We start from the raw sequence: 14,090 nt of genomic DNA, 5'->3' as shown, positions 1-14,090 counted from the left end.
TGTGTGTGTGTGTGTGTGTGTGTGTGGGGTATATATATGGAGAAACAGAGAAAGAGAGAGAGAAGGGGGAGAGAGAGAGAGAGAAAGAGAGAGAGAGAACAAAAGGGAGAGAGAACACAGAGGGAGAAAAGAACCTTTATAAATGGAGAAGAGAATTAAGAATGGTGTCGTCTTTTTTCTCACCAAGGAGAACATGAACTACATAAGTCACAGAGAAGAAGAAATTGTTTTAGAAACATCAAATCAAAGGGCAGCTAGGTGGTGCAGTGAACTCAGGAGGACCTGAGTGCAGATCTTGCCTCAGACATTTAATACTTCCTAGCTGTGTGACCCTGGGTAAATCACTTAACCCCATTATGTCAGGGGGGAAAAAAGGAAAAAAGTCAAGTCAGTAAGCATTTATTAAGCACCTCCTTTGTATTATGTGCTGGGAATAGCAAGAAAGGCCAAAACTCTCCCTGTCCCCAAGGGACTGTCTTCAGTCTTAACAGAAAAGGCAACTTGCATATAGCCCTGTACAAGCAAGAGGATATATGTAAATATATGTAAACATTTGTGTGTGCATATCTAGGTATCATATATCAAGACAAAATGCAGCGTCCCTGGGTATATAGTGTTCATATATATATGCGTATATATGGTTGTGCATTTGTGTGCATGAATACAAACACAAAGATGTTTACTTTCACATACACACTTGCTTTGAAAAGGGACAGGAGCATACTTAGCATGGAATCGTGGCAGTCCTGGGATGGGGGTTGGCGTTCTTGATCTCTAGACACTACAGCCAGAGAATGTGCAAATTATGAAGACGTGGCCTGTGGACCCGGCACCCCCAGCCAATGGTGGTGGGTAATTGTTTTGCCTGGAAAGCCACCTGTCACCCATCCCCAAGACCTGGGCCCGGCCCCATCCGGGAGCTACCATCTGGATAGGTTTGTGCCCTCAGTCCTTCAGGAAGGGGATGAAAGCGGGCAGCAAGGGGCTGCTGGTTACTGTGAGGCCTCGAGAGGCCTTGCAGCATGAGGAACAGCCCTCCCGGTCCTGAAGGAGTGATGAGCGGCCTGGGGGATGTCACTTAGCTGCTAGGACGCAGCAACCCCATCCATGATCTTCCTGCGCACTGCCCCGGCCCACCAGTGCTCTGCAAAGAGACCATGACACTTTCTTGTGGAGGGAAGAGCAAAAGATCTGGCAGGGGGTGAGCGGAGTGCGGCAGCTGCCAGAGAGCAGGGAGCCAAGCCAGAAACCCTTTGTCATATTGCTCTTTAAGATGTAATGCCCTGTGACAGAGCGGTGTTTGTTTTATGATCTGTTCCAGCCCATATCCTTAATAAAGGGCCTGGCCCACAGCTGGTTCTGATGACCTCTCTGTAGAAGGCTCAGAGCCACTCATGGACATTGAGCCCATTTTTCACTCACTTCTGCTGGAGAAGTTTTGCATCTTTTCCTAACTTTGGTTAAGAATGTCAAGCAAGATTTTTGTTTTCCTTCCCAGGTTATTTTTACCTTCTTTCTAGATCTGGTCTTTCTTATTCAGCAAGATAACTGTATAAATATGTACATATATATTGTATTTGACATATACTTTAACATATTTAATATGTATTGGTCAACCTGCCATCTGGGGGAGGGGGTGGGGGAAGAAGGGGAAAAATTGGAACGGAAGGGTTTTGCAAGGGTCAATGCTGAAAAATTACCCATGCATCTGTCTTGTAAATAAAAAGCCATAATAAAAAATTACATTAAAAATAAAATAATCATAATAATAATAAAGAATGTCAAGCAAGTTCCATACAAATTGGTGATTTGCAAACCAGACCAGTCCTGGATTTCTCTGCCGTTTTTCTGCCAGCAGCTGTTGGAAAACATGTCCCAGTGAGATCATCTCAGACCTGAAAACTATCAAAAATGGAGCCCCAAATCAGAGTATAAGGACTGTAGGAGAAAAAAAAAAAAGTATACTCATATCCTGTTGGTGGATCTGCAATCTGATCCACTTGGATTTCAGTGAACAAAGTTGAACAAGTGATTCATAACCTCTGACGCAGAAATTCCACGGCTCAGCATAATACCCTAAAGAGGTTGAAAATAAGTCCAATAAGGACCACACTTTCATGGTCACAAATACCGGGAAATAAAGTGTAGTCTCCTCTATTGGGAAATCACCAAGAAAAGCTTTAGCACAGAAACAAAATGAGACACCATGGAAAACAAAGATGTAGTGATTCAGAGAAAGTGGGAGGATTTGTATGACCTGATAGGGTTGATTAAAGTATTCACACTGCCCCTGATCATAATGAAAAGGTGACCAAGAAGAAGCTGGTTGTCTGAGCCATTGAAAAACCAGTGAAAGTTGCTGAGAACCAGTAATAAAATAGATAACCCTTCTCTCAAGTAGAGGGAGGGAGAATGATACCCACACTAGCTACTATAGCGTAAATGCTTTGCTTAATGGTCTTTAATGGCCATAAAGGAAGCTCGATAAGGGTGGACTTAGAAATAATTGGTGTAAAAACAAAAGGAATTGATAAAACTTATTTGAATAATAATATAGGTAGATTATTGGGCGCTGGTATGGAATAGAGATTGGGGGCAGTAAGACTAATTTTATTAAAATATTGAAGGTTTTGCAGCAATCAGTGAGCATTTATTGATTTATTGTCTCCTTTTTGCCGGGTATCTGATATATCTGGCATATTCACCATACTTCTGGGGGCCCATTTCTTCCTCTCTTCACTGCAATAGTTTTCGGCATTTGGGTTTAAAAATCGGTGAGAGTAAATGATCTGAAATGTCTCTGCAGAACACATCCAGGACGCCATCGGCGAGCTCGAGACTCTCAAGAGTCACCCGGATGTGTCCCTGTGCTCCATAATGGCCCTCATTTATGCTCACAAGCGCTGTGAGACCATCGGTAAGTGAGACCTGCCACCCTCTCCCCTGGCCCAGGGTTAAAGGCCGAGGCTCTAGGGGCCCAGTCAAGGTTCTTGGCTTCCTGCTTGTTTATGCTGTCGATCTATGTCTCAGTCATGGACCAATGGAGCGCATCTTGGGATGTAGTGTGAGATTGTGTCTATATCTAATTTCTGCTGGACCATTTTTCTGTTTTTTTTTTTCCTGGAAAAGTGAACTTCCCCCCCAATGCCTGCAATCTTCATGTTTATCCAGCAGCAGGATTACTGTGTTCATTTGCCTCTGTATGTTGAACACCTAATCTATCCCACAGATTAATCTTTTTCTTACGCAGGGCCATTTGTTTTGGCAATTATAGCTCCGTGGTATAATTCGAAAGCAGGTACTGCTGGGGCTTCTTCCTTCTCCTTTTTTTCATTGATTCTCTTGATATTTTTGACCTTCTATTCTTCCAGGAGAATTTTGTTATTATTTTTTCTGGCTCTGTAAAGTTGTCCATTGGTAGTTTGATGAGCGTACTGCTGAAGAGATAAATTAATTTAGGTAGTATGGTCCTTTGTAATATATTGACTCAGACTAACCACGTACAATGCATATTTCTCCACTTAGATCTGCCTTTATTTGCATGAAAAGCATTTTGTAATTGTGGTCTTGTAGTTTCTGTATGTGTTATAGATAAAGTCCCAAGTATTTTTTACTGTCGGTAGAGATTAGGTGGCACAGTGGAGAGAGCACCAGCCCTGAAGTCAGGAGGATCTGAGATCGAATTTTGTCTCAGATGCTTAACACTTCCTAGCTGTGTGACCCTGGGCAAGTCACTTAACCCCAATTGCCTCAGCAAAAAAAGAGAGAGAGAGAGAGAGAGAGAGAGAGAGAGAGAGATTCTCTTCATGCTGGGGTTTGTTGGTAATACTCAAAAACCCGGATGATCGGTATGGGGACGTGCTACAACTTTGCCAAAATTGTTCACTGTTTCAGTGAGTTTTTTATTTGTGTCTCTGGGTTCCTGTAGTACACCACAATATCATCTTCAGAAAGTGAGAGCTTTGTGTCCACTCCGCCAGTTGCTTATTCTTATTGCTGTTTCTCCCTTCCTCCATCCTGTGCCGCCCAAGAGTCATTTCCTGCAATTAACTGTTGCCCATCCCCCAGCCATTTATGCCCTCCCTCCCTAAAGTGTCTGAAAGTCGTGTCCAACTCTTCATGTCACCATTGCGGCAGTGTAGAGAGGCTGCACTGGTTTGCCGAACCCTTCTCCAATTCATTTTACAGATGAGGAAACTGAGGCAATCAGAATTAAGTGACTTGCCCAGAGTCACACAGCTAGTAGTGTCTGAAGCTGATTTTGAGCTGTTTTCCTGACTCCAAGTCCAGTGTCCTGTCCACTCTGCCACCTAGCAGCCCCTCCCTAGCACACAGTAGGTGCTTAATAAATGCTCATTGATTGATTGACTAGTCTAATTAAAGCTGTGGGAGTGGGGGATGTATATTTAGAAGAGGCCAGACATCTCTTCTGTGGACAGCCTACCAGAGAGCCATGATGCCCTCCCTGAAGCCTGGCTCCCTTCTCAGAGCCTCCCAGTGCAAGGAGCTCGCTGCCTTTTCCATTTCCAGATAGCTTTCCCTACCACTGACCGTCCTTCTAATGACTGACTCTGTGTTCTTCCCCAAGCTAGCCATTTGGCTCAGGCTCCTGTGAGCTCACCCTTCGCCTTCTGCCTCAGTGCCCCCCCACTCCTCCCACCCCCCCATGTGCTCCCCAAAGGCTCTGTGACCCACCCTGGCTGGGGAAACAAGTGCTGAGTCTCCAGGGGAACAACCACCGGCCATCAATCAGTCTGTCACAGAGTGAGTTGTAAATATTCCCAGAATTCTCCACCTTCACTGGGCCGAGCCATCATTTTCCCCAAACCTAAATGGCCTTCACCTGAAGGGGAAAGAGGAGGAAGGAAGCACTTATTAAGCACCTACTTCGAGCTAAGCTCTGTGCTCCACAAATGTGGACAACTCTGTGAGGGAGGTCCTGTTAGTACCCTCCTTTTACAGATGAGGAAATAGCACAAGACAGAGTGACTAGCCCAGGGTCACGCCGCTAATCACTGAGGCCAGATCTGAACTCGGGTCTCCCTGCCTCCAGGCCCAGAGCTCTGTCTCCTTGCTGACCAGCTGCCTGACCCAGGGAAGGAACACACAGGCTCCAGGGCCCCTTCCAGCACCAAGCCCTGGTCCCAGGACCCTGCAGCTCCTAAAGGCCTCCAATAGTTGGGTAAAGCAGCAGGGAGGCAGGGAGGCAGGCGGAAAGCAGAGGATCCTGGTCCCCCACCCCCGGGAGGTGCCCACTGGGGCTCCCTATCTGTTGTCAGGGCCAATCTGCAGGGGCACAGAGAAGCCGCCTCCAGGAGTGCTTGGTGGCCATCGCCTGTGTCTGTTGGGGTATGGGAAGGCAGTCCACTTTCCAAGAGCTTCCTACCTAACCCCCTTGGGGGGCAGCGTGCTTGGGGGGGGTGGCTGCCGGGTATCATGCGGGTGACAGCACTGAGGCAAGCGCCACGGTTGTGGCCGGGGGACGCAGTTCCTATTGTTTGGGGTTCAGCACCAAATGACAAGATGGAGATGGACACTGAATATTGGGGTTCAGCCTGTGGGAATTCACAATGGCCTTTCCTTTTGGCAAAAGACGAGTTTATTGAGGAGAGGAGGTCACAGATAAAAGGAAGGGATTCCATGGACCCTGGGAATGGTACACACGAAATAGATCCGGGAGAGCAGAGAGTGAGACAGGGAAGGGCTTCTAACAATTACAATGGAAAAGACAAGTTCTCACTAATAGATAACAAGAAGAAAGACACTCTGAGGCATGGGGGAGGGCAGGGATACCCCTGGCAGAGTGGTAGAACCCCAAAAGGGGGTCAGCAAAGAGGACGTGGGTCATGAACATTTCTAGGGGAAATTCAACCACAGCGGGTTGACAAAACCCAGATTTCTGGCTGGACACAGCAGGGTGGGGCTGCCCACGACCCTCACAAGAGCTTTTCCTACCTGCCCCAGGGAGTGATCCTGGCAAAACTTCAGGCTCTCTCTGCCAAGCCCACCCCGTGACCCAGGACCTCATCCCTGGCGTGTTTTCTGGGCTGATGGGTGAAATCAAAAAAGCCAAGGGATGCAGGGATAGAATGCTGACAACAGGTCTGAGTCTCTGATTGTGTGACCCTGGGGAGATCACTGGCCTCCCTCGAGCCTTGTGCAGCTTTCTAAGCCCAGAAGGTACAGAGAAGGGCCCCCGTGCATGAGGGGAAGGTTTCCTCCCTGGTAAGCAGCTAGCTGCCTGCAGGATGAGCAGGGAAATACAAAGGCCCCCCAAAGCCAAGCAGATGGAGCATGTGTGTCCTTAGACTGAGGCTAAAGTCTGCCAGAGCTTGGACAGTTGTCCCATGTGCTGCCGGCATTTCCCTTCCAGATTGTCCTCTGAAAACAGCTAGGGTTACAGCCTGGAAACAGCATTTCCCTCTGAACAGAAGCAGGTTTCGGGGCTGCTCTGGCCTCCGCAGGCCTTCTGCTCTTAGGGCCTCCACAATTCTCACAGACGCTGAACTGTAGGAAGGGGTTCACCTGCACTGGGAGAGAGGAAGTTCCTCACCTGGAGCTCCCTAGCTTCCTGAAATCACCATCTGGTTCGTTTTATTTTAATTTATTTTTGGAGGCAGTCAGGATGTTGCCCAGAATCACCCAGCCAGTTAGTGTCTGAGGCTAGATTTAAATTCAGGTCTTTCAGACCCGGGAGCCAGTGCTCTAACCACTGCACCACCCAACTGCTCCGCCATCTTGTTTTTTTTTTTTAAATAAAGCTTTCCTTAGACTCTGCTAAAATAAGATCCTACTCGTGTCCTAACTCTTCCTCAATCTGGCTTTCTCGCGGGGCACAGATCGAGAGGCCATTTCAGAACTTGAAAATTGTCTCAAGGAAACCCGGAAATCTGCTGGCGTGAATGCCTTGTATTATGCGGGAATATTTCTTTGGCTGATGGGTAAAAATGAAAAAGCCAAAGAGTACGTGGACCGAATGCTCAAGGTGTCCAGCGGGTCCAGAGAGGTGAGGCCGGGGCCCCCCGCCGGGCTCCAGGGGGCAGCTTGTGGGGAGAACCCCCACAAGCCAACAGGAGCACCACGGACAGCATCCTCCATGGCCAAACGCATGGGGGAAGGGGGGGGACAGGGATGGAATCTGGGTTCATAGAGCTTGGGAGAGGCGCTCCAGATTTAAAAGGCAACCAGGGTAGTGCACGAGGGGCAGGGCAGCCTCTGGGAAGCTCTAGGTGGGGGGGATGTTGCTCTGGCTAGCAGGACCTTCTAGTGCCAGCATCCCAGCACCGAGGCAGCCACCTGGAAGTTACTCAGAGAGCCAGCAACGTAGGGTGAGCTCTCTGAAAGCCCCCCCGTTTTCCTCTTCCAGGGCTACGTGCTCCGAGGATGGGTGGACTTTACGTCTGACAAACAGCACAATGTCAAGAAGTCGATCAAGTACTTCGACCAGGGGATTCGCGACACTAAGGACGTGTTGGGCCTGATGGGGAAGGTAGGAGCAGGGCCAGCATGTCCAGGGCCAGGGATGTGTCCAGTGTGGACCACAGCAACTAAAAAGGAGTCAGCTCCTTGGCACTGAAGGGGCCTGACAGACTTGGGCAGGCCTGTAGTGCTTTAGGGGAGCCTGAGGAAGCCTGGGCCTTTGCCCCCTTCCTCCCAGCAGGGTCTTGCTCTCCATAGGCCTCTGTTCCCTCCCAGGAGGGGGGCCCCACTGCTCTGTTACATCAAGTCTCCTGCATTGGCCATCTTCCCTTAATGAGCCACAGGGCCCCTCAGGCTCTCCTGGGCCTCCTCCCTTTGGGTGAAGACCAAGCCTCAAGGCTGGAAGATCCTCCCTGGGTGGAAGGTCTCAAGCTTGCAGCTTCCCTTAGCCGAACCCCAGAGCCTCCCCAGGCTCTCACCTGGTGACAGAGCTCCCAGAGGGGATGGTCACCAAGGCACAGAGGCCAGAAGCGGTCCTCGGGGGCTGGCTCTCGACTGGGGTGTTCTAGGCAGTGTCTGGATCCTCACTGAGGGAGCAGACAGATCCCACAACTGCCCCCCGCAGCAGACTTCATCTGGCCCGAATCCGCGGGCACCTGAACTAAGGGTTCTTTCTGCACCTTCCCTCCACAGGCAAACTATTTCATGATGCAACAGAATTACTCGGGCGCACTGGAAGTTGTGAATCAAATTACAGTTACATATTTTAACTTCATCCCAGCATTCATTCTGAAGATGAGACTCTTTTTGGCCCAGCAGGACTGGGAGCAAACTGTTGAAACAGGAAACCGGTAAGGGAAGAAATCCCAAGTGACTAGTTTAAGGATGCTCTCTCTCTCTCTCTCTCTCTCTCTCTCTCTCTCTCTCTCTCTCTCTCTTTCTCCCCATATAGATAGATAGATAGATAGATATCGATATAGACATAGACATAGACATAGATATAGACGTAGATGTGGACATGGACATGGATATAAACATAGACGTGGATGTGGACATGAATGTGGACATGGATATGGATGTAGACATAGACATAGACATGGATGTGGATGTGGATATGGATATGGATATAGACATAGATATAGACATAGATACAGATATAGATACAGACATAGACATAGACATGGATATGGATATAGACATAGATAAACATAGACATAGATATATGCCATTTTGATTTTTCCTCCAGTAGCCTTAGGGATTTCCCAAACTAACAGAGAGAGAAAGCTTTATCTCACAGCCTCATCCCATGGACCTCTCCTCCCATTGGTCTCTGCGGGAGCCGCCCCATGCCCTGGGGAACCAGGGCAGCCTTCAGGAGCTCTGCCTGTCATCTCCCACTCCTACAGCCAACATGAAGCATGTAGTAATACCTGCCAGGCACTTCATCTAAAGCCTAGTGGGGGAGCCCATTTTAGAGCATGCCCATTATAGAGGCATGGATAAAGCCTGTCAGTCACAAGGTGGCCCAATTGCCTCCTTTGCCAGCCTTAAACATGGGCAGCTCTCTTGTGGGATTGGCAAAATCAGGATCTGGCAATGTCCCTTCTGACATCTTTCCATGGCCCTTTGGGTCCTCTCCAGAGCTGACCCATCCAAGAGAAGGGCACCAGGACTTGAGGGTTGGAAATACACTTTGAAAGTGCTTTTTTAAAAAACAAACAAACAAACAAACAAAAAACAGCCCTTCAATCCTCACCTCAGACTTAAGTTTCAAGGGCAGCTCAGTGGTGCAGTGGAGAGAACAGTGGAGTGGAGAGTCAGGAGGACCTGAGTGAAATCCAGCCTCAGACACTTACCACTTCCTGGCTGTGTGACCCTAGGCAAGTCACTTAACCCCAATTGCCTCAGCAAAAAACAAACAAACAAAAATTTAAGTTTCATAGAGAACCTCTCTCCCTTCCTTACCATTCACTCAATTCTGCCAAAGCTAAAATACATATATATATATATATATATATATATATATATATATATATATATATATATATATATATTTATGTGTTTTCCTTTCTTCCTTTGACTTTTAGTGCCTCCCAGATCCTCCATAGCCACGGGCTGTGCCTCCGGCAGAGGACGGCACCCAGGCTTGAGCCAGGGATGTGTCCAGTGTGGACCATAGCAACTAAAAAGGAGTCAGCTCCTTGGCACTGAAGGGCCTGACAGACTTGGGCAGGCCTGTGGTGCTTTGGGGGAGCCTGAGGAAGCCCAGGCCTTCCACTGCCTCTCCCCGAGGATGCTCCAGGCTGGATTAGCACTCTGGTCCTGAGATTCTGCCCTCCCACCCACCCACCCACCCCCAGGGAGGTGCAGGAAACCTCTAATACCCAGAATTCTGCATTCTCCCATTGAAGCAGAAAGCTTATTGGGAAAAACCTTTGGGGGCCAGCCACAGGACTTGCAGCACTGAGCTCCGCCATGGAGGCTCCCCAAAAGCGGACCAGAACACTGAGAGGTGGCACAACCAGGATGGATTCATGACTTGAATCCAGACCTTCTGGGCCCTAAGGCTGGATCTTTATTTACCAGAACAAGCTGTTTCTTTCATTGCCAGTAGGACTTAAGAAGAGTTCGATTTTTTTTCTTATGTTTCTCAGAACATTTTTCAGCTAAGTGGTACAGTGGTTAGAGCCCTTGACCTGGAGTCAAAAAGGCTCCAGTTCAAACCCAGCCTCAGATACTTACCAGCAGTGTGACCTTGGACAAGTCATTGTCTACCTGTTTCCTCAGCTGTAAAATGTAAAATGTTGTTCTTACTAGCACGCTTCTACCCCAGGAGGTAATCACTAGCTAAACACTGGCCTCTCTCAGCATGAGAACGGCTTGCTTTGCACCTGGAGGCCCGAGGAGTGCACTCCTGCTGTTCCTCTGCCTGCAGCTTCTGCACCAGCTGGGAGGTCGGGCCTCCAGGCATTTGCCACTAAGTGACCTTTCAGCGTCACCCAGCCCGGCCTTCGGCTCCTTCCAAGGGGCCACAGCCTCCGCTGCTCTGTGAGCTCAACCGAGGCCTTGGCTCAGTGATCTGTAACCTGGGGCTCACGGGCCCAAGGTTCTGGGAGAAGCTTCCAAAGGTACATGACTTTGGGGGGGGGGGTGTCCATCAGCCCCTCCCTGGGGCTTAGCGGCCACTTATTTGGGAAGGGAAGCGAACGCCGCTCTGAGAAGTCCTTGGCCCGACCCGGTGTCCACGACACAGAAACTTAACTGCACCTTCTTCTCCAGCCGTCCTAGCCAACCCAAAGCGTCCCAGAGACCCCAGAAAGTTGTCCTTCCACACGTGGCCCAGCATGGGTGCTCCTAGAGCAGGCTCGTGCAGGGCAGGCTCTCCCAGAGCAGGCTCGCCCAATATAGGCGGCTCACCCAGGGCTCGCCCGGGGGCCTGGCTTGTTCAGCCTCACCTAACGTGGAGGAATTCCTCTTCCTGTTTCAGAATCTTGGAGAAAGACGAGAACAACATCGACGCCCGCCAGGTCCTGGCCGTGCACGAGTTTGCCAGGGAAGGAGATATCAGCGAAGTAAGTGCTCTGGAGGATTAAGGGAAGCCAGCTCATGAGGACTCCTTTCTCCAGGCTCTCGGGCTGGGCCTCCCGCTCTCAGCCTCCTGTATCCCCAGCCTCCTGCTGTTCCCTCCACTCAGTGCTGTTTAAATAGGGCTGATTGCAGCAGTGCTGCAGAAAGACGAGCCCCGGGTGACTCTGTTGCCCCTCAAGGTCTCGGTGACATTTTTAAATGAGGAGCATGGCTGAGCTGACCTCCAAGCCTCCTCAGAGGCTGGCATTCCGTGCCCTCTGGTTAATGAGTGGTCAGGGATGGCTGGCCAAGGCTGGGGGTGCCCACAGGATTTCCCGGTGTGGCTCCCCGGCCAGGAGCTCTCCAAGGGCAGTTCCAGTCAGTCTCGACTGCCGACGCACAAAAAGACCCCGTGTCAACCCCACATCGACCCTGTATCAACCCCAGATTGACCCCATATCGACCCCATCTCAACCCTGTAGTCCAGTAGTGATAAAAACAGCTAACACTAGAGCTTGGCCATCAGTGGCTTTGTTCCGCCCTCTTGGGATGCAGGAGCTTTCCACCAGACCTGCTGCTGCACCCCCCTCTGCCCATCATCTCCAGATAGAGCGCTCCTCAGCAACAGGCTGCATTTTATTTTTTTATTTGTTAGTTTAGTAATTAATTAATGCATAAATAAATACCCACAAAGAGGTTTGGGGAGCAGAGGTGGCCCAGTGGAAAGAGCGCTGGGGCTGGTATCAGGAAGGCCCGAGGGCAGATCGTCTCCGACACTTTTTAGCTGTTCCTTCACTGTCTGCCTCAGTTTCCTCATCTGTAAAAGAGCTGGAGAAGGAAATGACAAACTACTCCAGTGTCTTTGCCAGGAAAGCCCCCAATGGGGTCACAGAGAATCATACAGGACCGAACCACCACAAGAACCAAGTGTTTTCTCACTCATCCCCTCTCTGGCAGGGCCTCGGTTGTGCAGCCCCCCAGCAGGTGCCCATCCTCAGCAGGAGCGTGGCGGTCATTCCCCTGCAGCTTAGGGATCCCCCCTTCCAATCTTGGGGGCTGATGGACACCCCCCCTCCAAAGTCATGTACCTTTGGAAGCTTCTCCCAGAACCTTGGGCCCGTGAGCCCCAGGTTACAGATCACTGAGCCAAGGCCTCGGTTGAGCTCACAGAGCAGCGGAGGCTGTGGCCCCTTGGAAGGAGCCGAAGGCCGGGCTGGGTGACGCTGAAAGGTCACTTAGTGGCAAATGCCTGGAGGCCCGACCTCCCAGCTGGTGCAGAGGCTGCAGACTAAGTGCTTGGGAGCCTAGGCCAGGGTTCAAAGTCTGAGGAAAGATTGGAAGCCCGGACTTCTGCAGCCTCACCAAGAATGAGTGAGAGGAAGAGCTGCTGGAGGGGCCGCCTTTTATCTCCTTCGGTATTGCTCGGTACATAGCAGGTGCTTAATAAATGTGCACTGACTACTGACAGAAGGAGTGCAATCTACCAAATACAACTGATCAACTCCCACCGGGAGGTGACTGAGAGCTTTCTGTCCCTGTGGCCAGAAAACAAAATTGAGATCGAGGTGTCATGTTTGGAGCAGCAAAGGCTGCTGGGCCAGGGAAAGCCGGTCCTCTGGGGCTCACTTTGCCCTTTCCTGCAGGCCATCAACCATGTGAGAAACCTGATTAAGGCTTTGGAGACTAAGGAGCCCCAGAACCCGAGCCTCCATCTGAAGAAAATCATCGTCATCAGCAGGCTGGTACGTGGGGAGCCTCCCCCTGGCTCTGGGGGGAGCCTCCCACCTCCCAAAGCCTCTTCCCAAGAAGTGCCTGGTTCTCAGTGCTCTGGAAACGCTTCTAGAGCCTGAGCTCCCTGTGACCTCCAGTGCTGGGGCCAAATCCGCTGCTGAACATGCCTTCCAGGGCAGCGAGGGAGCCCGAGGGCCCGTGCTCCAGCCCCAAGGGTCTGTGATCCAGCCCCAAGGTCCCATGCTCTAGCCGTGAGGGCCCCATGCTCCAGTCCTGTCTCCTCCACTGGGGTTCAAGGGACGGAGGGCTCAATCCCTCATTTTGTCTCCAGCTGATGGAGTCTCATGAACACATCTGCAAAAAGATCTTGGGGTTCCTAGTGGATTGTATACAGCCTCACGTAATGGGCACGTGGGGCTGCATCAGGGGGGCAGTTTTCAGGAAGAAGGGGGTGATGGCACGAGACTATCCTGCCCCGGTCTGATCTCTGGAGGGCTGTGTTGTGTTCTGGGCACTCGAGGGTAAGTGGGGCAGGATGGGAAGGCCGCAGAGTACCCCGAAAGGGCCAGCCAGGGTGGCTGAGGGAGCTGGCTGAGGGCCTCCTCCACCCCTGGGGCATTCTGGGTCGGTCTCAGACACCAGCTTGGGGGAGGCAGAGAGGCAGCTCTGAGCTCAGTGACCGGGAAAAAGCTCCAACAGCTAGTGCCCTGAGGTGGACTGTGCCGCCCACTTTGGGGCCCTCTTCAGCTCCGGGCTGGATGATGAGCTGCTGGGTCTGTTGTAGTGGAGCCGTAGTCCCCAGTTTAAGGGGGCTCCCCGGCTCTCTGGGTCGCGCCTTGTAAGCCAGACTTTGGAGGGCCTTCCTGGCGGCTCCGACTCTCAGGCCCGGCACTGCCGGCTCTTTCTTTGGCTGGCCCGGAGCCGGGCAGAGACCCAGGGGCTTCCCTTGCTAAGGCCACTGGCCGGACTTTTCCTTGCAGTGTGGGAAGCACCAGCTCATCCTGCAGCAGATCTACAGCTTCATCGAGCGCACCTTCATCTCGGCGCCCTCAGATGCCCAGTTTGCCAATGAGCTGGGCTACCAGCTCATCCTTCAGGAGAAGGTGAAGGAAGCCACTCTGTGGTACACGGAGGCCATGAAGCTGGACGAGAGCAGCATGTCAGCCCTGATAGGTCTCTGGCCTGGGAGGCCTGGGGAGCCTGGGAACCCTAGGGGACCTAGGAGGCCTGGGGAGCCAGGGAGACCTAGGGAGACCTAGAAGGCCTAGGGAGCCTGGGAGGCCTAAGGAACTGGGGAGCCATAGGGGGACCCAGGAGGCCGGGGAGCCCTAGGAGGGCCTGGGAAGCCTGGGGTTGGCCTAGGAGACCAGTGA

The 14,090-nt window shown here is 51.2% G+C and overlaps 1 protein-coding gene across 3 annotated transcripts in view; it reads left to right on the top strand.

The window, feature by feature from the left end:
* TTC21A (tetratricopeptide repeat domain 21A) overlaps positions 1-14,090 on the top strand; it is a 39,254-nt gene that overhangs the window by 3,753 nt on the left and 21,411 nt on the right. For all 3 annotated transcript variants that reach the window (XM_031952415.1, XM_031952408.1, XM_031952422.1), the window contains exons 3-9: positions 2,807-2,917; positions 6,840-7,006; positions 7,367-7,489; positions 8,113-8,270; positions 10,907-10,991; positions 12,630-12,728; positions 13,698-13,890. In XM_031952415.1, the coding sequence (XP_031808275.1) occupies positions 2,807-2,917; positions 6,840-7,006; positions 7,367-7,489; positions 8,113-8,270; positions 10,907-10,991; positions 12,630-12,728; positions 13,698-13,890 (936 nt within the window). The remainder of the gene's footprint in view (positions 1-2,806; positions 2,918-6,839; positions 7,007-7,366; positions 7,490-8,112; positions 8,271-10,906; positions 10,992-12,629; positions 12,729-13,697; positions 13,891-14,090) is intronic.

This window comes from Sarcophilus harrisii, chromosome 1 (genome assembly GCF_902635505.1).
Source record: "Sarcophilus harrisii chromosome 1, mSarHar1.11, whole genome shotgun sequence".
Lineage (NCBI taxonomy): Eukaryota > Metazoa > Chordata > Mammalia > Dasyuromorphia > Dasyuridae > Sarcophilus > Sarcophilus harrisii.
Note: the sequence above shows the minus strand (reverse complement) of the source record. Positions and strands in the feature narration are given on the sequence as shown.